This window comes from Vulpes lagopus, chromosome 9 (assembly GCF_018345385.1).
Source record: "Vulpes lagopus strain Blue_001 chromosome 9, ASM1834538v1, whole genome shotgun sequence".
Classification (NCBI taxonomy): Eukaryota; Metazoa; Chordata; class Mammalia; order Carnivora; family Canidae; genus Vulpes; species Vulpes lagopus.
This window is the reverse complement of record NC_054832.1, coordinates 31,804,027-31,829,859: the sequence shown is the minus strand read 5'-3', so window position 1 is coordinate 31,829,859 and position 25,833 is coordinate 31,804,027. Positions and strand designations below refer to the sequence as shown.

General features: G+C 36.6%; 1 protein-coding gene across 3 annotated transcripts in view; it reads left to right on the top strand.

The window, feature by feature from the left end:
- Positions 1-25,833, top strand: part of ZFPM2 (zinc finger protein, FOG family member 2) — a 459,958-nt gene that overhangs the window by 218,025 nt on the left and 216,100 nt on the right. For all 3 annotated transcript variants that reach the window (XM_041768467.1, XM_041768466.1, XM_041768468.1), the window contains one exon: positions 13,038-13,156. In XM_041768467.1, coding sequence (XP_041624401.1) covers positions 13,038-13,156 — 119 coding nt within the window. The remainder of the gene's footprint in view (positions 1-13,037; positions 13,157-25,833) is intronic.

The window sequence follows — 25,833 nt, the reverse complement described above, 5'->3', positions numbered from 1 at the left end:
ATTCAGCCACCAAAAAGAATGAAATCTTCACACTTGCAATGACATGGATAGAGCTAAAGAATATAATGCTAAGCAAAATAAGAGAAAGACAAATACCATATGATTTCACTGGTTTGTGGAATTTAAGATAGAAAACAAATAAGCAAAGGAGGAAAAAGGGCAAGAGAGAGAGACAATCAAGAAATAGACTTTTAACTATAGAGAACAAACTTATGGTTACCAAAGGGGAGGCAGATGGGGAGTGGGTGAAATAGGTGATGGGGACTAAAGTGTGCACTTCCTGTGATAAACACCAAGTGTTGTATGGAAGTTTTGAATCACTGTATTGTACACCTGAAATTAATAAAGCACTGTATGTTAAAAAAGAAAGAAATATCAAAAGAAAGGCAAATACTATTTATCTAAAATTAATATATTTACAATATTGAACAGAAACGCTTACCATCAGCTATAATTTCTATGTTCTTAAAACTGTTATTTACAACAAATTCCAGTCATTTGTTTCTTCCAACCCGGGATTAATTTTATCTCAAGGCAATTCTTTCTAGTTCATTGACCCTCTGCCTTACAAGCAATTTTATTTGCAAATAATGATGTGTTTATATGTTCATGCTAACATTGTATTGTGTTCATTTATAAAAGAGATTAACCTATTGAAACTTTTGTCAGTTTTAAATGAGTATATACTTAAAATTAAGTTTTGTTGAGTGTGGTTTTATAAATAGAAATATTCTTGAAAATAATTCTGCCTGCAAAAGCTTAATGTCTGGTGAGCTATCGTGGCTTTATTGGATCATGCCCCAGATGAGCATAGATAAGATTTCCTATGAGGGGTCCCTCCACAGAAATGATGTTTTCAGAGGCAGTTGCTTGTATGTGAGGGAAGGGATCAGTCCGTAGATCTGTGCAACAAGTTCTGAATATATGGAAACTACACTCCTGAGTAATAATACCTGCCAGCCTGCCTAGCTGGTTTCCTTCCTCCTTCTCTCTCTTTCTTCCTCTCTCCCTCTCTCCTTCCTTTTCTTCCTCCTTCAAGGTTTGGCATTTCTGCGTCTCATATTCATGTTGGAAAGGAGCAAATCTAAGGAAGGTAAAGGATAAAGGGAGAGGAACTGAAGAGGAATAACATATACATATCACAGCACAGAGTGCATATACTACTTAGCTCACTGAGTGCTAAATGTAGGATATAGAAATATTTCACAGCCTGGAGAACATGATAGCATCACATAGTCTAGTTTGCAATCACCATGTACAATTACACATCGGAAAGTTTTCTTCAGAGAAAATGCTAGCAACCAAATGAAAAGGTCCGGGGAGTTGTTTTAGAGTGTTCAAAATGTCTTTCATACTTTGTATTATTATGAAGAAGAGCTTATGTCATTTCTTATGTTAGTACTGATGTGATATATTTAATTAGATTTTCAAGTTTTTATTTTATTTATTTCATACCTATTTTCTCTCAAGAATAATCATCAAGGACAGAGGGAAGATGAGAAACTCCACTGTTTTAAAACCATGTACCTCATATTTCTTCTCTCTGAAATTTTTGGGACAGAAATGTAAAAGTTTATTGTGAACTCTGATAATCAAACAATAATTTTGCCACTTGCCCTGTAATGCTTTCTCAGTGTTTTGTTTGTTTAATCTTTTCTACCACCTTGCCTCCTTCAAAACTCACCCTGTGGCCCCTTCCCCCAGGCACTCACATTCTGCTTTCCAAATTGACTGGCAGCTAATCTTATAAATGAATCCATTCTAATGGTTGCTGATATGATACTAGGGCTTGAGGTCAATCCTTCCACCTAGTTAAGTTGTTAAAATTTCTTAAAAGAGGCAGTCTGATAAACTGAAATGAGCATGAGAGCACCAGCAAAATAGGATTGAGAGTCCTAGTTTCACTACTGATTTTGTGACTTAAATAAGTTATTTTAATTTTGAGCCCTAGCCCAGTAAATATGATGGTAAAATTATACCTACTCTATTTACTTCTCGGGGAACTATTAAATCGTGTATTATAAAGTGAAAAAGTAGTATGTATGATGTTGATTGATTTAAAGATCTCCTTAGAAACAATGATTTAACCCAAGGCAGTGAAGATAATATATAGCTTCTACAACTACTAGGTGCAAAGCTTTGTGGAGTATATAGAAAGTACCATGTAGAGAGATAATAAATATACAGATCACTATTATAAGGAAAACAATGATGAAAAATATTAGAGTTAAATAATGTAGGAGTTCAAAGGATCACCTCTGAACTTCCAGCAAGGAGAAGCTGTATGAATCAGGAGGTGTTCATTTAGGGGGTAATGGATAGACTTTCCAAAAATGGTAGGGTTTAAGCATAACACTAATGATGAGTATTTAGAGCAATATACCACACAGCGAATGCCTTTGAAATACAGAAAGATTGACTATGATTGTACCCAAAAAGTAGAGTGTCAAGGAAGCTGCTTTCGGCCAAATTACTCTTATCAGTTATGTATAACTTACAAATTATTATAACTGTGAAGATACACAGGCATTATTAAAAGCCTCCATAATTATGAGTAAATGACAGCAGCTTGCTTGATCTTTAGCAATTATATTGCTAAATCTTTAGCAAGTGTTTTATGATATTAGCAATATTTTCAGCAATATGAGTTCAAAGTCTAGAAATCAAAACTTTGTGCTGGCATCATAGCCTACATATTAAATCTTTCTGTAGATGAAGGCATTTTCAAACCAATATTTATTGTATTTATTAAAGATGCCATGCAGTAAGGGAATTAAGGGACTCATACAGTTTAGTATTGCACAGGATTTACTCTCCCAAATTTGGGGACCCACATCAAGATTTCACAAAACATTTCAATATACTATATGGTGAATTGGTCATCATCTGAGGCATGAACTCAAGTATCCTCGGATCTATATTCATTGTCAACATGCCAAATTTTTAGTCTCTTTATCGTTCTATAGCCCACCTATTTTTTGAAACTCTTTTTAAAAAGTGATACTTGTACTTGTTCATTGGATAAAAAACTTAAAATCAGTAATGAACTATCACTTTTAGACTAATCTTCTGCACGTTTCTATTCTTGGCTGAGAGTACTTCATAGAGCACTGTTACTTCCCTGGATTAGATTAAAGACTTTCAAAGTAGAACTGTCATTTCCCTCACATTTATTTGTTTATTTGTCAAGTCATTCTGCCATCCTCTGGCGCTCTAATATCGTGGCCCCCCAAATCACCTCCTCATTCCAAATGGAGACCTTTCCTTCCAGGTTTAATCACAATCTTTAAGAATGTTTATCTGTTCAAGCTCATCAATATATTTCTTTTCATCTCCATCTACACCATTTCACAATGTAAAAAAACTCCAAGGAAACAAATGACATTATCTGGATTAATATGACTAATGAAACAAATGACTATATCCGGTTATTGAGCTAAAGAAATACCTAGCAGGCCAGTGGCATTTCAATAACAGCAGTGACCTGTGAAGAGTTCCATTGAATCCAGCTATCTTTTTCTAAATTAATAAATGTAACTTATGAGAAAATATGCAATTTTAGCATATGGAAGTCAACGTTGCCTAAAATTTAGAACTGCAAGTATCAATCAGGCCCACTGATGTTCTATAGCAAATGTTCTTTATTTTTATTTTTTTAAAGATTTTATTTATTCATGAGAGACAAAGAGAGAGAGAGAGAGGCAGAGACACAGGCAGAGGGAGAAGCAGGCTCCATGCAGGGAGCCTGATATGGGACTCGATTCCAGGTCTCCAGGATCATGCCCTGGGATGAAGGCGGCGCTAAACCCCTGAGCCACCCGGGCTGCCCACAAATGTTCTTTAAAAGATATTTCTGGGGGGATCCCTGTGTGGCTCAGTGGTTTGGTGCCTGCTTTGGCCAGGGCATGGTCCCGGGATCGAGTACCACATCAGGATCCCTGCATGGAGCAGGGATCTCTCTCTCTCTCTCTCTCTCTCTCTCATAAATAAATAAAATCTTAAAAAAAAAAAAAAAAAAAAAGCTATTTCTGGGAGTGCCTGGGTGGCTCAATGGTTGAGTGCCTGCCTTTGGCTCAGGTCATGATCCTGGGATCCTGGGATCCTGGGATCGAGTTCTGCATCAGACTCCTCACAGGGAGTCTGCTTGTCCCTCTGCATCTCTCTGTGTCTCTCAGGAATGAATAAATAAATTTAAAAAAAAAAAAAGAAAAGCTGTTTCTGAGTTCTGTTTAGTCGAACAGAATCTATGGCTGATTTGTACCCAGTTTCCTCTTTACAGTTTTCCCTCCTGGAGAGAACAGGCCTTCTCTGTCTCACCACTGCCCTCCAGGCCCTGACCCTTCTCTGGACCTCCTGCTCGTCAACTAACTTTTGGATGTTGCTTCTCTGCTGCTGTTTTTTATATCTGCTAGCCCAGACCTCTCATCTATGATGTTTCCTCCCTAACCTTCCAAAGTGCATTCTCCTTCTGTGCCTCAAGATTTGAATCAGGAAGTGGTATTGGGTCAGCCTGTGACAAGGAGTAGTGTCTGGAAGGTCAGGGAGGGTTTCTGGCAGCAAAGAAGCATACTGTGCCAGGTTTCTTGAGCAAGAGTGGTAACTCCCTCCTCCTTCCTTCCAGCAGCTGAAAAGAGTCCAGAAACTGCAGCTCCTCTTTCCAGTGACACTTCCAAACATTTGCAAGAGCCAGTCACACTCCAGGTGAATATTTTCAGACACCTGGGATGAGCTGATTTTGTGTTTGTGTAAATAGACCAAAGAACAAAGGGCAAAATATGGCAGTTTTTTCCCCAATCTTGAACTTGGTCTCTGCATATAAAACTTAATTTTGTATGTGAGTATGCAGGTGAAGGCTTTCTAGTTTTATTTCAGATCATGATTTTGTTTCTAAAAACATCTTGAATTTTCTACTTTACTACCTAGGACCACATTTTATCTCTTCTGTTTCTCTCTCTTGAAAATGGTGATTTGCCGGTTTCAGTAGGCAAAAAAGAATATCCAGACCTATCATAGCCTCAGAATTCTTTCTTAAAACCAGCTAGAAAAATGAAGTGAAACAATCTTGAGTTTGTATTACGTGTGGATATATGGTAGCATATGCATGTAAACTTGCCTCTTGATGCTATACACATTGTTTTCTATGATGTTTTAGAAACTGTAGCCAAAGAGTGCTTTTTTTATTCTTGAGAAATACAGTGATTTAACTTCCTCTAGGTTTTAGACAATTCCAGTGTCTTATTTTGGAGTTTTTAGGCACTGAATGCATGCAAAGGGAATGTTTCTATTTTGCCACCACCATTATGTTATCTTTTCCAGTGCAATTACAAGCTAATTCAGGGCTCTTTGTGTTAGTCTAATAGCTTCTGATTCACTGCCGTCACCCAGTACCTCTTCATGCACTTTTAATAACATCTGCAGTGCCCCCAGCACTTACCTAGGGTTAGCATTTTTCTCTAAGTAGAGACACATCTTTGGCAAATCATTAATGGAACATCAAAAAGATCCCATCTGTTAGAGTTACATATGGCTAAGATCAGAATTATCAAATATCTCATTTTTTTCTTTTTTCTTTTTTTCTTTTTTTCCCTTTCTTATCCACACAATAAATGTAGTTGTCAGCAGGATAAGTTCATGCGCCGGATAAGGTCACAATTTCATTTAGTGACAACTTCCAACAGTACGAACTTACAAGGTTCGATTTATTAAAGAGTCAGAAGGGATAAGATCACTGCATGGCCAGCCTGATTTATCAGGGTTTGACTGGAGTACTTGAATAGGGAATGTCGTATTTCAAGTTTATGTTCAAAACTGTAGTTTAGTGTGTGTTATGACTGTATGACTCAAAAATTGAGAAGGAAAATTAGAAAAGGTATCCCTATAAGGCGATTTGTAGCCACTTACCAAGAACTATCATTTCCTGTGCCAAACTATGCTTCGAGATGGCTCAACATAGCATAATATAAATGGCACTATTTGTCTTAAAATGCAGATGAAACATGCTGTTATTAATGCCTGCGAAAACACGCATCTAGTGACAAAACTGCAGTTTGGCTGTGAAGATAATCAGCAGTGAAATGATCATCTAACCCTCTTATGTATCTGGCGGGCAGCTGTCAAATGGTTAAACCATAAAATAGCGAGAGCTCTTCCATACTTCAGCCACCTTGGCTGACTTTGAAAATGTTTTGAGATTTTTAGAATCTTTCAGCGCTTTTTGAACTCAGCATGACTTCAGGGCTGTCCATGTTTGATACCATGATGTATAATGTTTTCCAACCATGGAGAAAATATAAATATGGGTTCTGACGCTCTAGCCTTCTCTGTTTATATAGTAAGGCCTGATAAACGTAGGAGCTAATTCATGTGGCCTGCTTTAAAATTTGGTAATATATTTAAAAACAAATTCAAACCAATCCAAATTTTATTTTCAGCAAATGAAATATGATCTTCGGTAGTCTCATTTATTTGCAACCATGTCCTTCTATGGAATCCGAGGCTGGAGTTAAGGGATGTTCTGTAAATACCATATGCGTTTATGTCATCAACTTAACACTGGACTCAGTCGAAGCATGATGGTTGATAACCATGCTAAAAGGCCCACATCTTGTCTGTTCCTCTGTCATATACTACAGTTTTCATATACTTTGCTTTCTAAAGAGGCATCAAAAGGGCCCTATTTAAAAGAAACAAAACAATGGCTTGATTGTACCTTCAGCAAAATAAGATTTGAGGATATCTCTCTTGACTTTAAGTGTTTCTTTCCACCAGTGAATTTCTTTTATTTGCGCAAAGAAGTGGTTTGATATCTTAAAAGCTGCAGTATGTTTGGTAGTGATTTTGGATTTAGGGCTTTTTTTTTTTAAGTGAGGCTATCATAAGTCTTTGAGTAATCACAGACTTTTAAAAGTATGCATTATCAAGAAGATAAGAGAAACAGCCCTCAGCACTAACAATATTATCTTTTACCAAAATTGATTAGTCCATCCTATGTGTCTCAAATATTTTGTGTAAACTTACCCAGCATGTTAAAAAAAAGGGGGGGGGCTGCTTTTTGAGGAATAGCTGCAAAAATATGAACTGGCTAAGAGGAAAAAATCTTCATTTTTCATCCTGCTCCATATTTCACAGATGAGGTAACATAAGTAAATGTAGTAAAATGCTGAGCAAATGAAATATATGATTATTGTAATACAAAGAGGAGACACATATGAAGAAAGTTATTTTTGTCCTTAAAATCAACTTTAACTGTCCTAAAATTAAATCTATGAACTTAAGAAAATCTTCATCCAATCAACTATGTTCAGTTTGTATTTTGCAATGATCACATGTCACAAATGATATTGATTACCAAAGGATAAACAGAAATTAAAAACTATACTTGTGGTTCAAGAGGCTTATATTCCTGTTGAGGTGAAAAGGGTTATCAAAGGGAAAGCACTAGGGGATCATTAACTGCAAAATTGTGTAGCATTGGATTATAAATGCCATGGCATACTAGAGAAGGAGAAAACAGTTTGTCTGGAGTTCAGAGACATCTGGTGAAAGAGAAAAAGCTTTGGGTTCGATCTTGGAACACTAATAAACTTTATCAAGGCAGCCAGCCGTACAGAGTGTCTGTCGGGTAGCAAGAACAATTCTCAGAAAGGTAGGGGTTAAACTGGACATGAGGAGGAAGGTTTAGAGATAAAGACTTTCTTGACTAGAGGGGAAGAGAATATATTCTGGAGAGCAGAACAGAAAGACACTGTGGAGCAATATTTTGATTAAGATTCAGGCATAGGGGGCAGCCCCAGTGGCACAGCAGTTTAACGCCGCCTGCAGCCCAGGGTGTGATCCTGGAGACCCCTGGATCGAGTCCCACATCAGGCTCTCTGTATGATGCCTGCTTCTCCCTCCCTGTGTCTCTGCATCTCTCTCTCTCTTTCTGTCTCTATGAATAAATAAATAAATTCTTAAAAAAAAAAGGATTCAGGCATAGGTACTCAAGTTGGGACGGTCAAAGGGAACTCATGAAGGAACTTGTACCAATGAGTGACCAAGGAGTTTTAGTAAGTTTATCCTGATGGGGATTTGAAACCTGAATTGGAAGCTGGTCAGTAATCTACATCTGATTTGATGAACCCTGGGGAATACTGATAAGAAAAGTGACTCTTTGAGATATTTGATAGGGATATAAGCCAAGGTGTGGGGTATATTTTGGGTGGAAGACTTAAGAGGGGTTGTGACCACAGAACCTCTTAGATATGATGATGGAAGTATGTGGACATGCTCTTAGAATGCTTCAGTGTCTTTTTGGTGAATTAGTAAATATTTATTAGGGACTTTGCATGTGTTATGTGAATTAATCCTCTCAGCAGTCATATGAAGAAGATATTGTAATTCCTATTCTGTATGCAGAAACTGAAGTTCAAAGGGTTCAGGATCACATGGCTTGTGTTCAGGATAACATGGCTTGTTCAATCGACTCTTCTCCAGTTCAATTTTGAACTCATTCCAGTCTGTGTTTTGTCTTCCTATTTTGCAAAATTCCTTTCACTCCAGATATCCATGATTTCCGTCTCATCAAAAGAGATCTTTCCAGTTATTTTCTTACTTTCATAAATTTTCAGATTACTTGATTCATCCCTCCTCCTTTACATTCTCAATCAATCCATTGGCTGATATATCTACTTTCTATTCTCTTGCACTTCTAAATTTCTTTCTTTCTTTTTTTTTCTTTTTTAAAGATTTCTTTAACTTGAGAGACAAAGAGAGAGAATGGATGGGGGAAGGGCAGAGGGAGAGAATATCCAAGCAGACTCTCACTGAGCATGGACCCAGAAACAGTGCTCAGTCCCATCACCTATGAGATAAGGACCTGAGCTGAAACCTCAACCAACTGAGCCACCCAGGTGCCCCACTTCTAATTTTCTGTTCCTGTTCCTCTATCACTCTTCCTTTTGAAGATCCTTAGAACTCTGTCTTAGGCTTCCTTCTTTTATTGTGATACGCTCTGTCCTGGATGAACAATCTTACGGCTTTTATTACCATATTAAAGCTAGTTTTAAGTAATGAATAAAATGCCAAATTTACCACTCTAGTTAAGACCTTGCTTCTGAGTCCCAGGCTTGTACCTGCCCACCTAAAATCACCTCTTGCCTTCCTTACAGTCACTTTAACCTCAATATTTCCAAACTATAACTTCTCATCTTGTCCTTAAATCTTTTTTTTTGTGTGTGTGTGTGTGTTCTTTATCTCAAAAGATACATGATCATTGGCCTATTTGCTTAAGCCAGATACCCGAATATTATTGTTAGATTTTTCCCTTCCTTAACTCCTAAAATCTAAATAATCACTAAGTTCTATGATGTCTACTTCCCAAGCCTTATGGATTACATTTCCTGAAATTTGTCCAAGGTCCAAGCTTGTTTTGCTTGTTGCTTTGTGCTTGGCCGTAACCCACTGTCTGATATTTAACAGATACTAAATATGTATTAGTAGAATAAAAGAATGAAAAAACTAATGTATGGAGGCAAAAGAAAGTGAATAAACAAATCAAACAAAATTTGGAACTTTTGTTTTCTGATTTTGGAATATTTGATCTTTTCATTAAACATCAATTTTTATGATAGAACTGTTGGACACAGGTCTTTGACCTACAACCCCAGTGTTCTTTATACCTCTCATGATATATCTGGGGGGAGAAAATCATGGTGTCATGGGCACCTTACCAAGTAACAAGTGAGTACAAAACCCTCTTTACTAATGACAAAGACTCAGAAAAGAATTTTTCTATTCAAGTCCATTTAGCTGGTTATTGAATGCAGTTGACTAAAAGTTAATCTTATTTTTAGCACAGTAATGTTTCCTCTATTTCATCACACTTATTAATCTTTGAAAAAAATTAAATATATTGTTAACCAAAATCTAAGTTAAATTGAATGTAACTTTCATTTATACAGTGTCGTATTCTCTATCATTAACCCGGGTAGCCTTGGTAGTGTATAAATGCTAATTATTTGCAACGTGCTTGCGGTTTTCTTTAACACTGTTGTGAATAAATGAGTATTTTTATTTAACTACTTCAGCAACAGAATGGATTTTTCCAGTCCTCAAAATAACTTCCTTATAAGCAAGAAAGGAGACTGGGATTTGCCTGTTTACCTAATAAAGTTGAAAAGATTGACTTGTTAGCTTGAACAGTTAACTTGACTTTCTGTTATGGCCATGTTTAAGAGCTCATAAAAGTAGTTTTGGTTTGCTTAAAATTTTAATGCATAGTCAAAGACACCTCAAGAACATTGGCGATATTTAGGTATCACTTTATGATCTGCCCTAAGTTTGTAGTTCTTAATCCATTAAAAGAAAGAGCTACTTGTAAATCCATAGGTACAGATAAGAAGTCACTGTTTGACTGAGTCTGAACCCTTTTCGAATGAAAAATGTCAGTGGCAGAAAGAGAGGACGAATTACTTTTTTAAAAAGGTTTTCAAAGATCCTCTGATTTCTCTGGTATCACTTAAATGTGACATGACTTTTTTTGAGTGTGTAAAAACAAGCAAATTATTTGGGCATCACTTTTATGTAGAAAAGAACATTCTTAATGAGGGTTTAGCTGAGGGATTGAAATATATTTTATCTTTAAATGGTAAATTGTAAGGAATTGCTTAAAATTTAAGTAAGTATGGTTGAAAAATTCAAAGAACTATCCAAAATTAAGCAGTTTTTTTCCTCACAGAAAAAATATCTTAAAGATTGAAATAACTACATTATCACATATGAATATGAATGCATGCTTTGAGGGACATTTCCCAGAGTCCTTCTTGACTTCATAATAGGTTGCTAGCTATCCTCTGCCTTGGAGAATTTTGTGAATAAGGCCTTTGATTCCAATGCACTAATCAAAAAGATTGTACAAGGACAAAAAACATTTTCAGGGGGAAAATCTCAGAAATGGGTTTGTTATTCTACCTACAGAAGACAAATTTTTTATGTTCCATTTTCCCTGGACTCTGGATTTGTTTCTTAAGCATTAATATATTATTTGTTGCAAATGTTCTGTTTAGAAAGCTACATTTCAGAAGCTCAGACTTACAGAATTTTTTCGGGATCCATTTTTCCTAATTACTGATCATCTTTAGCTATCAATATATCAGAATGAAAAGAAAAAAGAGGAGGGGATATGTTTGTCTGTCTTAATGAGTTTAATGAGTTCTTCCATTTTTAGCATATTTGACAAGTGGGAGAGGAAGGGTAGAAGAGAAGAAGGGAGAATGGAGGTGTCCTTGATTTGACATTGTTTACTGTGAACCTGAGATTATTTTCATAGTATCTTCATTATCTCAATACAGATAAGTTTATATTTTCATATGAACACAAAGAAAATACGACATAATATTTTAGCTGACTGTGGTTTAGCTGACTTTAATTTTGGTTTTCAGGATGAGCAATAATAAAAAAGTGAAAAATAATGCCTAGTATTTTAACTGATGTTAAACAGAGGTGACACAAAGGTGACACAAATGTAAAGGAATAAAGAAAGGTCTAACTGAACTCAGGTTGATGTGTTCCTTTTGAAAACATAAAGATTAGGGGCGCCTGAGTGGCTCAATCAATCTTCTGTTCAGGTCATCATCTCAGGTCCTGGGATGGAACCCCACATAGGCTCCCTGCTTAGCGGTGTGTCTGCTTCTCCCTCTGCCTCTGCCTCTTTCCTCACTCTGCTCGCACTCTCTCTCAAATAAGTAAAATCTTTGAAAAACATCAAGATTAAATCTGCATATTTAAAGTTATAGACTTGAGAAAAACTTAAAGCCAGAGTAAGGCAAAACTTTTATAATATATTACCTATCATGACTTATAGATCACTTAGAAAATGTAATTACTGAATACATTCTGTTTTATTTAGAACTTTTCTTGGCTATCTGTTATATGTGGGTTTTTATTTATACTTTTATTAATCCATTCCTTCCCATTTTCATGTCTACTCTTGAGCAGGTTAGGAACATGTGCCAATAAAAAATGAATAAATTATATTTTTAAGATTAATATTTTAAAATATAAACCTTTTGCTATGATAATAAGCTATGGTGATACTGCCAGGACATAAATATTATAGATATAATTATTTAAAGAGAAAGACTCCAATTCCTGATCGGGATTTTGTTGGTTTGTTTATCCCAAACAGTTTTTAGGCTGATGGTCCTTCTCTGAAGTTTTGAAGTTTTCACTTATTTATTTTGTATTAATTCATGTATTTGTTAAATAAATTTCTTAATAAGCATTTGATGAATTCCTACTTTATGCCTGTGTGAATAATGTCTTTACTTCCTATTTCCCTTTTATGATCTTAATGTAATAATTTGGAGGGAATGAAAGGAAGACCATCCAAAACTGGCTGTTTCATAAATGTTTCCTGTCCAAACTCTTTGGGTAACATAGAATCTATATCAAGTATAAAAAGATAATGAATTTGGTGAAACATTTTTCTTACTTGGGAAAAGATGTACATATCTACTTTTTGTACCTGTAGATATTTGATCCCTTGAAACTAGTAGTGATTCTAGAAAATTACCAAGTGCTTTCACATTTCTCCAGATGCTCCCCATGAGTCTTAAGTAACTATAATAACATTGCATAAGGTATATATCATTAGTTATAATTTTTAGTTACATTGGTCATCAGATATAAGATTTTCAATTCTGAGCCATTGTCCTAACTTTCTTTTGTCTACCTGTTTAGCATTAGAGCAGTGCTCTTTGAGGTAGTGTTATTATTTCGGGTTCTTTGGGACTTGCTACATAGAATTGACGTCTGTTGACGATGTGTGTGAAAAAGTGCAAGGAAGAAATTGGACTAAATCTGAATACAATTATCAGGGCAAATTTTATTTACCTCTCGGATAACAAGATCAGTTGTTTTTCAGACAAGCATAATTAATTCTCTTAATATGAATCCGGAGAATACCATGTGTGTAAAGCAAACTTAGAAAAAGAGGAGGCTGTAGGTAAAGCACATGTGAAAGTGCCCTAAACACCTCTTGTTTTCATTGTCTGCAGGAGAGCTGGAAGTATTTCAGAAAGATGGGGAACGGAAAATCCAGAGTCGACAGCAACTTCCTGTGGGAACAACATGGGGGCCATTTGCTGGGAAGATGGACCTGAATAATAATTCCTTGGTAGGTGGATGTTCTGAGATGGTTGACTCAGTATTTTGTCATAGCTCAGAAATTATCTCTGCCTGCTTCCCAGGGAAATCACTAAAAATAACAGTTTGTTTTTTCTTTTTCATGGACCACAAAACTTGGATATTTTCCAAGTGGTTTGTCTCTGAGAGTAATACACACAGAATTTAGAAGGAAACAGGTTAATCATACTAAATGGTTGTTTAGTAAGGTAATTTATAAGGTTGTTGCTTTATCTGCTTAGCCAGACTAATACTACTCACACTTAATAATATATACAAATGCGTTTATTTTTAAGATGACACAAATTAATTGTCATACATTACAGGTTTACATGAAGAACAAGAAATAAACAACCTTGTTATTCCTCAGCAATATTATTTGTACCTTTAAAAGCAAAGATGAATGATTAGCATCATAATTTTTGTTAACTTCTCTGGAAAGTCTCTGTAAAATCATCCTCTAGGTAAGATTATATGGATAATTGAGGAATTCAAGGTTTTGAAAAGTAGTGGAAAGATGGGATGTGTGGGTACATTTAAACTTCATGTCTTAATTGGACATTTTAGTTTTCTACTGCTGCTGTAGCAGATTACCTACCACCAACTTAGTGGCTTCAAAACAACACAAATGTATCACCTTGCAATTCTGCAGGTCTGATGTCTGAAATGAATCTCAGCCAGCTAAAATCCAGTATCTGAAGGGCTGAATTCCTCTCTGGAGTCTCTGGGGGTGAATCTGTTTCCTTCTCTTTTCCAGCTCTCAGGGCTGCTGACATCTCTTGAGGCATGGCCCCCTGCCGTCTTCAAAGCCAGCAATGGCTGACTGAGTCTTCCTCACATCCACCTTCCGACTCTGAGTCTTCTGTGTCCCTCTCTCACATTTAAGAACATCTGTGATTCTAGGGGGCCCACCCGGGTAATCTAGGCTAATGGTCCTATTGTAAGGTCAGCTGATTAGCGATTTAAATTCCATCTGCTTTCTTAACTCCTTTTTGCCATGTAAGGTAACATTCACAAATTCCAGGGATTAGGACATTAGGATTTTTCCTCTTTAAGTGATAATACAAGTGATAAAACTTAGGGAGACAAATGTTTTCTATTATTTCAGAGATCTACAAATTATATATATATGAAATGAAAGCCTTTCCCTGTAATTTTTAAAAGATTTTTAATTAATTAATTAACTTATGAGAGACACAGAGAGAGAGGCAGAGACATAGTCAGAGGGAGAAGTAGGCTCTCTACAGGGAGCCTGATGTGGGACTCAACCTGGAACTCTGGAATCACGCCCTGAGCCAAAGGCAGATACTAAACCACTGAGCCACCCAGGCATCCCAAGCCTTTCCTTCTAAATGCCCCTTGGCTGGGAAGATCTCATGGCTGCTAAATGACTCAGTGTCCACTGTGGAGACATAACTCACAGAGGATTTTTGACAAATGTACTAAACTCAGCAACATTGTCTGCCTTCATGCAAGAAAGTCGTCTTCAAATTATTACACGAAAGAAACAGGTATGTGCGGATCTCTGCTTATTCAGTGCCATGTGGATGAGACAGAGATTATTGGTTCGACTAAAGGTAATGATTGGAATAAATAGGAACTATTTGTGTCACTAAACTTTTAAACAACATGGGAGATTCAAGGGTGTTATTTTACTTTCTAAATCCACACATTTGTCCATAAAAAGATGAAGTAGGAATTTTCACATGTATTTAAGAACCAAACAAGTTGATAGGCCAAGCTGAATATTTAATAATCAGGACAGTTTAATTCTTAGTGGTCCAGTGCACCTACTTCAAAAAGACTTTGAGAGATGGTCCCACAAATACTTCAGTCTTTGGCTGGTTGAGTTGTATTAATAGACTCTTCTATTGACTCCTTTGAGAGAACAATATTTACCATACAGATTTCTCAAGCAAAGGCAACAGGAAGATTGTCTACAAATCAAAGGTTGAATTAAATGCTATTCTAAACCCATTTTATCTGGAGGTTTCTATAGGTTCTCTAGCTTTGCTTAAAAAATGTTTTAGGAGATCAGATACTTACTTATCACTACATAAGTGATAAGTAACCATCATAAGCTTTAGTTATTTCTCTGATATTTCTACAAAAGTGTACTACCACTGAACTAAAGCTATTACTGAAGTTAAAGAAATGTTTTCCCTTTTATTATATCAAGATAACATCTATATGAAAATTCAATTGTTGATAAATCTTTATATAATTATCTATCTATGTATGTGTGTATATATACACACATATATATAGGTAGCATGGTACTTTTATACATTTTTAGCATGTGATAAATTGTGATGTGTGGAAAATAAACTTATTTGTGAAAGGCAAATTTTTCAATGAAATAATTTCCTATTTCTTAGATTTTTTTAACTACTGCTGTACTAATCTATGGCTATTTCATGCCATATTTAATATTTTTAAAGGACTCAGTTTATAAATACAAAGTTTTCAGAATTTTTAATGCTATTTGACGACTATGAATACTCTTCAAGGTATCGAACAGTAGTGCATAATAGTTTTTTTAATAGAAAATCACTTAATACTCTAGTTTTCTTTTTTTGCCTTCATGTTTAAATATTTGATTCATGTTTATTCCCTCATATTATAGTATTTTTCTCTATTTAAAAACTTGGTTGCTTTGCCAAAATACTCTTTAAAATATTTTTCTTTTGTGATAACATTCTTTTGTGGAAATTATTTTTGATTTTATGTCATTAAATACTCTTGGTACTACCATTCCTGCTATAGAACAATTGGCTAACATATACTACATATGCATTCTTTCCTATCCACTGTATAAGGAATTCAAAATGGATTCATTCATTTAATCCTCAAAATACACCAGTGAATTTGGATCTATTTAAAATTGTTTTTTTATGGATAAGAAACTAAAGGCTCAGGGCTTTTGATTCCAGAATCTACACTTTTAAAGACCATGCCACACTCTTTTCTCAAGAGCATCTGTGACATGATGTGAGTATGATAGAATTGTTTAGGGTTTCCTTACTTAAATTTCAAATTTATAAAAATTTCTGGAGAAAATGTGCCATGATTAGAAGTGTGCTCTTTTCTTCTTACTTTAGGCAAAATATTTGTTATGGTACTTCACGGACTATTTGTGCAGTTACGAATTAATTCAAAGGCTCCTGCAGTTTCATTACCTCTATAATTTGGACAGTACTTTAGTATGTATTTTATATCATGAAGATAATTTTTTCCTGATCGTAAAATATATAGCCTTCTAACCCTTCATTACCCAACTTTGAATCAGATTTGGAATTAGCACACTCCTAAAGTGCTTATTCTCCAACCAATGTAATGTAACTCTACTCAGACTCATCGTGTTGGCTCAGGAGATTCAGCACACTAATTAATCCAACACAGTAATTAATTGAGTCACCATGCCAGATGTCAAATCCTTTTTATATCTTTCAAGTTCCCATCTTGAAGTGCATTAGCAATATGCCACCTTCTGCAGGAAGCCTTTACAGACCAGGCATTTGGATGTGTATAGAACATTTCAAGAATATAGGCTATATAGACACACGAAGCAAATTGATTCGACAAAAAGTTATTCTTGGAATTATATAACACACCAAACAGAAATAAATACTCTTCGGCCCACACTCCATTATCTTGTTAGATACTTCATGTTTCGATGATCCAATAATGGCAGGAACAACATGTAGTTAATACATTGGAGCAGATATGGGTCAGAGTGAGAGATAGAAGGAGAGAGGGGAAGAGGAGATTTATTGTAAGGAATTGGCTTATGTAATTATGGAAACTGGCCAGTCAGGCAGGCTTCTGTGTGCACAAGCAGGCTGGAGACCAAGGAGAGACAACAATGCAGTTCTAGTCCAAAGACTGGTAAGCAGGGCAGTCCGGGTGGCTCAGAGGTTTAGTGCCACCTTCGGCCCAGGGTGTGATCCTGGAGATCCGGGATCGAGTCCCATGTTGGGTTCCCTGCTTGGAGCCTGCTTCTCCCTCTGCCTGTGTCTCTGCCTCTGTGTGTGTGTGTGTGTGTCTGTGTCTCTCATGAATAAGTAAATAGAATATTAAAGAAAACAAAACAAAACAAAGACTGGTAGGCAGAGACCCTGGAGAACCAGTGGTGCAGAAGAAGTTTGCTGTTTGGAAAGGCCAGTGTTGGATGTTTTTCTGTATGTTGGTAAATTGAACACCAATAAAAATTAATTAAAAAAAAAAAAAAGGAAAGGCCAGTGTTTTTGTTCTTTTCAAGCCTTCAGTTGGTTAAATGAGACCCATATATTACAGAGGGCAATCGGCTTCATCCAAGGTTCACTGATTCAAATGTTAGTCTCATCCAAAATACTCTCCAAGTTGACCCATAAAAAGTAAGCATCACAGGCTCCAAAGGTCTGTAATACATTGGAAGTTTCAGGTTTTCAAGTATAATTGTATGCCCCTGAATGGACTGTTAGCCAGTGAATGAGCCTACCCTTCTCTCCAATGTCCCACCTCTGCACCAAGGAGTAACTTACATTAAATCCTATCATGGTGACACAAACTTTATGTTCTTAAATGTCTTGCAATTTTATTCATTGAAAATATCAAAGGACTACTGACAAGGAAGGCATTTTAAAAATCACTTAAAATTTTGATCAATATTTGTTTTGGAGGTGTTTTAGGATTTCTGTATGTATATATTGTTCCTTTGAAGTTTTCCCATTTTCTTCTAAGGACAAAGGTCTTTGTTATATGCTAAATTTCTGCTATGTTAGCACATGATGAGTGCTTAATAGGTGTCAAATAACAGTGACTATTTGGAAGACTGGATATCTGGAATTTAAATGACATTTGCCTTCTTTTGCTTTTGAATATATCAGCTGTCAGTAGCTAACTAGTCTAATACAGTCAACTGCTGGAATTACACAACATGCATACCTAATTAAATAGAATATAAATAAAGTCTCACGTTACTTACTACATAGTAGTAAAATCATCACGACCTGTTAAGTTCAACAAATGAAATCTAGTGGAGAAGTCACATTTTATTGATGCTGTTCAATCAGGATAGATTGTTTTATTTTCCCATAGGGCATTTGTGACATTGAATTCTACAAATGGGAAATACACATATAAAAGGTATTATAGACAACATTTCATTGACTTAATAATGAAATAATGCAGGCATTAAATTGCACCTTAAACTTTTTATGATAGTTACCATCATAAAAATGTGGCTGAGGAAAGACCTAGAGGTTTCTGTTCCATATCATAGAAAATAAGAGAACTATTAGATGTCTCCATTCATCCCCTTTCTGTTCTGACTCTTCCAGCAGTCTCAGGTCCCATTCATTGACAGAGTCTTCAAGCTTCATGTTGTACAAAACCTATAGGAAATACACCCCCGCCCATATGTCTCTAGCATTCACCTTTATAGTCAAAGGTTGCTTAATGGAAACATGTGACTTTCTAATAGATGACTTTTTTCCCAGCCTCAGGAGCAAACTCACTGCAAGCCAGGCAAGTTGGAAGTGCTGGAGAACTAATATTTCCTGGGCTAATGTTCAATCAATGAAGGACAGAAGTTGGTGGATAAATACCCCTGCTTCCTTGCCTCTCCATAATGGAAAGAATTCTTAAAGTTTGCCAGTGGAATTGACCTTCAGCTGGCTGGCTATATAATGCCTTCCTTATAGCCTGCTTTTTCCTTCCTGCTTACTTCTCCATACCTCTACTGAAATTTTGTGAGCTTACCTCCCCAGTGGACTACTTGCACTGTAATCAGTCTCATGGTAAATTCTGGGGGAACCTTACCAAAACAGCCTCTAAAATATAATAGTGAAGTAAATTTGAAAGTCATATCCAAATTCTTGTTGAGATTCCAGAGAACATAGATTTCTTTTAAAAATTTGTATAATTCAGTTTTAGACCTCTGCCTCTGGCACATAATAGATACTCAATAAATACTATTTAAAATAATCTAATCTAATGCACTTTTCCTTACTGTGAGTATTCTGATTGGACTCCACTCATAACCTCTCATCTTACCATCTCAGTGATTTAATTCATAATTTTGCTGAGGCATGCATTTTGTCAGGTCTTACATTTCTTTTCATTGAGATTGACATTGGGAAAGATCACTTCCTTCTTAATATTTATTCTAACCAAGGCTCAGGACTACCGTACTTTCCTACTTCTCGTATCTCCCTGGGTCTTGGCTCTTTTGATTGTAACTACTGTGCATGTTCCCATCTCTCAAATGTCCATTTATGCCCATAGTCACACATGTGCATGCACACACCCCTCTTCTTTATTGCCTGTAACTACTAAACTTGCTTTTCTCTACATCTTCCAGGATTCTCGTTTTCACTTCCAGAAACCCAAGGACCATAACTCCTGCTTCCTTCATGTCTGTTCTCTTCTTTCTGTCCCTGCTACCGCTGCTTTAGTCGAAACCTCCATCTTTTCTTCCCTCGTTATCACAATATTCTCCTCCTGTTCTTTCTGCCTTCCTTCTTGTCTCCTTTTCCTTTTCCCTAAATTATAGTATGTCCCAACAACAAAAATAGTGTCACTTTGCATGATTAAAATCATCCTACAGGGCAAGGGAGAACCCAGACTCCTTGGCAAAGCCAAAAAGGGTCTTCGTGATACTTACCTCCTTTGCTCTTTCCCCTTTTCCACTCTCAGTGTGGAATTCCAGTCAACATCAACCACTTGTGGTGCTCTGAATGTACTTTCTTCTCACATCTCTGTGCATCTGGCCATGCTGTCTTGCTATCTCATCATCCTAGGAAGCTCTGTGCTCCCCCCACACCCTCTATTTTTTAGCACACTGACTCCAATTCTTACATAAAAACTCAGCTCAAGTAGACCTTTCTTAAAGTCTGGAATAGAAATGGTGTCCTCAATATTCCCTGGATGCTCTAGATTTACTAGGATGAGAGTATTTATCACAGAATTGCATCTCTTTATGTGTCTCTCCTGAGGACTATATGTCTTTTTGCATCCTTTCTCCCTCGAGCAATGTCTAGCTTAGAGCACAGGCCCATTGAATAACCTATAAAGAATTAGGAAATCAGTTCTTCCCTTTCTCTTATCTCTAGTATAAATGAATAATGTGCATCTCTTTATTCCAGGTCCTTATGTTATCTCCATGTCTTCATACCCGTTTCTTTTGTTTCCTCGGAAACTTTACTTGATCCGCCCAACTTAGCAATACGATTATCATAATTAATATCCTCTTGTGTCTGTTTCTTGTTTGTTTATGTATTTATGTTTATTCTTCATATCAGTTGAGTGTAAGATTCAGTTGGGCAGGATAACTGTATTTCTTCAGTGCTTACCCACTAAGGAGATATGCCCATGATGGTTTCTTGACATTGACTAATTTCAGTATTAGATTTGTAACCCGTGAAGCGGTGAGGGAGGATGAGGTGTTGAGCCCTTTGAGGCAATTATGATTTGTTTACAGCAGAATCTGCTTTAGATCCCTCACTATGACCTGGGTGAAGGCCAAGAAGGTGTTCTGCTCAACCATGCTTTCTGTGAAGTCTCATCCAGCATCTCTCTTTCCAGTGACAAACCATCTGGGAAATTCCATCTGTCTCTGCTTGGAAACTGAGGTGGCAGTCGCCCACTGTGAGCAATTTTCTATTAACTTCTTGGATAAGATCAGTCAGATTTATACTGAATTGATGGGAACCGTAAGAGCAGGGTTGTTCCAAGAGAAGACAAATGTACTGATTCCTCTAATTGGGCTGAAGCCAGTTTCATTCACGGATGCCCTTAGGTTCTAGTAGTGCAAGGACTTATAACCTTTTTAATTGTACCCTCTTCCTCTTGGGAAGCGTTGGTGAAATTCATTATTGATGGAGGTTGTAGATTTGTCCCTTAGGGAGGCCAAGATCCTGGCTTCTCTTATACTCTATCTGCTTTGTGGAGAATTAATGGAAACTGAGTGGAAGCTGCTTGAAGAAGACACGAGACAAAACATTTAATGCCACAGAGTCTTGGAAAGTGACACATTGATCTGGTTTTTAGAATTAGAGTAGGTTTCTTGTTTGATTGTTTGTTATTTGTTTATTTGTGGGAGAGGAGAGTGGTTGGCATGGAATTCCACGTTGGTAAAGGCATCCTACAGAATGTTTCAGAAAGGAAGAAACCAAACACCAAGGAATTATTTCACAATTCAGATCTGTAGAGGCAAACCAGGCAAGTCAGTTGCATATGGATCTGAAGGGATTGATTGTATTACAATGTAGGCATAGCTGTGATGTTGGCAGTGGATGGAATTATATTGTAATATGAGAAAATGATGTTGAAATAAAAATACAAATTGTGCCTTTCCTAATAATTTGTACCTGCCTCCAAGACACACCTTTTGTGTCTTGTGTCTTGGTCTCTCTGCTAATCTCAATCTCTCTTTGATTTATTGTTTCTTCTGATGGTGAAGTCTTTCCAGGTTCTCTATGTTTGGACTTGTATTTGAAAGGTGGAAACACAAAGACAATTACTTGTCATATGTAGGCAATTTATGTGTACCTTAGTTACCTATGTCTGAGATTTAAACACATTTTTACCTTTGAATTATCATACATGGCTAAACCTATTTACCTATACTTAGGCAAATTTAAACAAGCAAAAGGTATCTTTTTCTTCATGTAAGATTATTCATTTTTCCCTTTCTCTAGAACTTAGGAGAACTTATATTGAAAATGATCTTTTCAAGGAATTATTAAAATGATTCTATGTTATGCTGTTAATTTAGTCAGTGTCTGGAAGGAGTAGCTATTCATATCCTCATATTATCAAAGTGGTTCTACTAAGAATATGTGTGTAAATTTGAAGAAACTGATGAGTAGCACTACCTTTCCCATAAGCATAGGCATTGAAGACAAAATCTGGCTATTGGTTCATAGCTCCAGACACTCTTTGCAGAGTTGTTCCTGTTCTAGACCTTTTTCACACTTCATAGTCCCTCAGGGGATGGAGATAGAGTCTCTGCTCCCCAAGGGGAGTCTATCAAATTCTTGAGTGGTGAGAGAGTGTTTTGTAAAATATAACTCTATTGTTTTCATAACACAAATTATAGAATATAAAGCTTGGAAAACATCTTGGCTGGAGGAGAAGTCAGGATGAGAAAGCACTGTGAGGAGCAGTTTGAAAAGTTGATCAAAATTTTCTTTTGTTATTTGCTGATTTATCTGGCATGACTTTTAGAGTCTTCCCCCCCACCCACCTTTTTTTTGAAGAGTTGACATTCCACAAGTCTTTTAAAAACAATTGGGTTGGCATTGTGTACTTACCCATTATTTACATGATTATAATAAATATTGCTCCGATGTTATGAGAATTTAGCAGTGATCTCAGCTAGGCATGATAATTAACACATTCAGTAACTGAAATGGTAACTGTGAAAGAATGGGCTATTTTTTATTTCTTCTGTTTAGCCTTAAAAATCAATATGACTTAGGGACAACTCTTGAATATGTTATAAAATATTAGATTCTGCTTTTAAACTATGAATAGGTGTTTCCAGGACACCATTAATAATATATAATTTAACAGTAGCTCTCAATTGTCATTGACAACCTTTAGCATCATATGAGGTTTTCCTGGTAAAGGAAGTCTGTGAGTATGACCTTGTCTAAGCCACTCTTATAAGGTTCTCTATTGATATTGTATGATGATCCATAGCCAAGAAATTTTGTATGCATTTCTAATAAGAGAAAAAGAATGTTTAAGTGCTTTTAGAAACTTCTGAAATTATTTGAGACCCTCTCTTTTGAAATTAACATGTCTTTTCTTTGTTAATTTGCGTGTAGGATTTAAAATAAATATTTTTCGTTTGATCTTCCATCACTTCCTCATAAAATCCTTTGGCTTAGTTTGGCAAAACCATGGCTTCTTGATTCTAATAATTTTATGCCAGGTATGGGTTATATCTCTTCCTGTTATAAAGGTCCAGCACTCAGAGTCAAGCACAGGGCTGTGTGTAAGCTTTGTGGTTTTTCCTCATACTCTCTATTCTTAGTTTCTGAGATGAGAAATGTGAGCACAGCTATCTAGAAGACTTGGGGATAGTGTCTCGTACAAGGCTGCAATCACAGCGATAGTCAGGGCTGTGGTGTCATCTCTCAACTATAGGAAGATCTGCTTGCAAGCTAACTAACATATCTATTGACTCAGTTCTTTGCCTTCTGGGCCTCTCCATAGAGCAACTCATGTCAGGGCAGCTGGCTTCTCTTTGAGCAAGTGAATGAGAGAGGAAGAGAAGGAGCCTAAGATGAAAGCCACAGTCGTTTTGTAGCCTAATCATGGAAGTGGAATTCCATTACTTTTGTGGAATTCTACTTATTAGAATTCAGTCACTAGTCTGGCCCACACTGAATGGAAGAGATTAAAACCAAAGGCCAGTTGATTTGGAGCCCAGCCGGTCTCTAAGTCTGTTTACCTCTAAAGGTAGCTTGCATAAATAGTTACCCGACCTCTGGATACAGAACTTTCAAACAATAAGAGCAATGGGAGAAATCACAAAAGAAAGTCAAGTTAATATGAATAGAAAAAAATTAAATCAGACATTATAAAGCATCATCACCAAAATCAAAGATGAAGTGATAAGTAAAAAGACAGTTGTGAAAATGAGATCTATTTTATTCTTACTTTTGAAACTAAATTAGGTTTTCCATATGGAAGGTGATTAGTATCTTCTTGATTAATTTATTTAGAACTTGTGAGGATAGAGAAAGGTGAATTAAAATATATGAAATGTGAGTTATACAAAATCTAACTCGGGAAATTAGGAACCAGAAGCAGGCTGATTGCTGAGTGTTCCTTCTCCTTTAGTAATTTTTGAGAAACAGACACTAGCACATTGTAAAGATCAGAATTGGGAAAGTATGGAAGAGCCCATGATGTGGTCAGAGAAGCCTGATTCTACTCCCAACTGTTATTAGCCAAAGTGGATGTGCTATCTTGGGTAATCACAAATACTCTCAGTTTCCTCATTTGTAAAATGGATGTTATTATACCAGCTCAACATCATAGAGTTGTTGTAAAATTATATAAAATTATATGCATTTAGTCACTTTGAAAAAATAGACCTAGATTACTTTTTATTATGCCCATGAATAGAAAATAGATTACCCATTCCTTGAAACACCCCCCACCCCCCGCCCCTAGCAGTGCATCCAGCCTTTTCTCTTCTGTCCCTTCTCTGAACATATTTGAAAAGCAGTTTGGCTGTCATTGTACATATGCATCTTCATACACGTGTGCACACATGTATTTATACACACACAGACACACATACTTATCGACTAGCCAGCACTAGTATTCTGAGAACTCATAGTCTAGAGAAGTACAAGGTATGTACTTAGAATATTTATCATCTAAGTACGATCACCACAGAAGCAGAGCAAAAACATATATTTTTTGAGGAAGAGAAAGAAAGGTTAAGTGGTCAAACTGCATTTTGAATTATCCTGGCTTCTTTGTGTTTTCTTTTTGTAAGGAGTTATTCTGCAGAAGGCATTTCTCAGGTGTGTGATTGGGGATTTCAGACAATTGGAAAAGTAATTTACCCTGTCTGATTCACTTTTGAGTTAGGTTTGTATTTTAAAATGTTAACTCAGTTCTTTCATTATTTATGGCATCTTAGAGTTCAGGATAGAATGGAGTGAATAAGGCATTCATAACACAGGTAGTGACACAACGTGAAATATGAAGAAATGGGAACAGAGTTCCGAAGAGCAAAGGCATGGCACATGCCTTAAGTTTTAGATTTTATTAAGAAGTCAAACAAATACCATTTGTTTCTCATTACCCTGTGTGTGAGCATTATCCTGAGGACAGGAGCAGCAGGAGTCCAGGTTCTGATACTAATCTCGAATATGGCGTTACCACCTTGCATCCTAGAGTCACTGCTACTCAGGCATGTGTAGCCTATTAGTCCGTGGGAGGTGTCCAGTGTTGTGCGCATGCGCATCTGAGATAAGCGTCAGGTTCCAAGTACATGTTGAATGAAGTATCTACAGAAAAAAAAAAAAAAAAAGATAGCATGCACTTTCCTTCATTAAGGAAGTTCAGTCGTGGTGAAAAAGTTCTGTTTCTTTACCTGAATATTGTCAGCAAAGAACAAAGGCCATTTTATAATCGTTGCCTTCCTTCAAAACTTTCTGAGCATGACAGCTCTTCCAAGGAGGCAGACACCGGCAGAAGTGTTCCCCATTTCACAGATGCTCCAGGAGGAGGCGGGGGCGGGGGTGCATGGTGGGAGTCAAACAGTGGTCGGCCCCATTGCTTCATTAATCAGGTGGAGGCACTCTGAAAAATGTTTCTCTTCGGTTGCAGCCATCTATTTTTTGGTGTTAATCTGAGCCCTGTGGCAGGGTTTTGTGAAAGGAAACAATGAACAGTTGTATCATCCCCCTCCCCCAATTGTTGTAGCCCCTGTCAGAAGGCTCCGAGGATGATGCAGGTCTGTATCAGCCTGATAAGGAAAAGAGGATTCCAAATGGCTTTGGAGAGCATCTGTGGGAGTAGAGTATGCCGTTTTGGACTAGACGAGCTGTGGAATACAGCAGAGGCCCTTAATGGGATCCTAAGGGTTCAGTGCCAGACCTTCTGCTGCTTCTTGAAGATTTTCTAAGGAAATACTGTGATGGTGAAATTCTGACT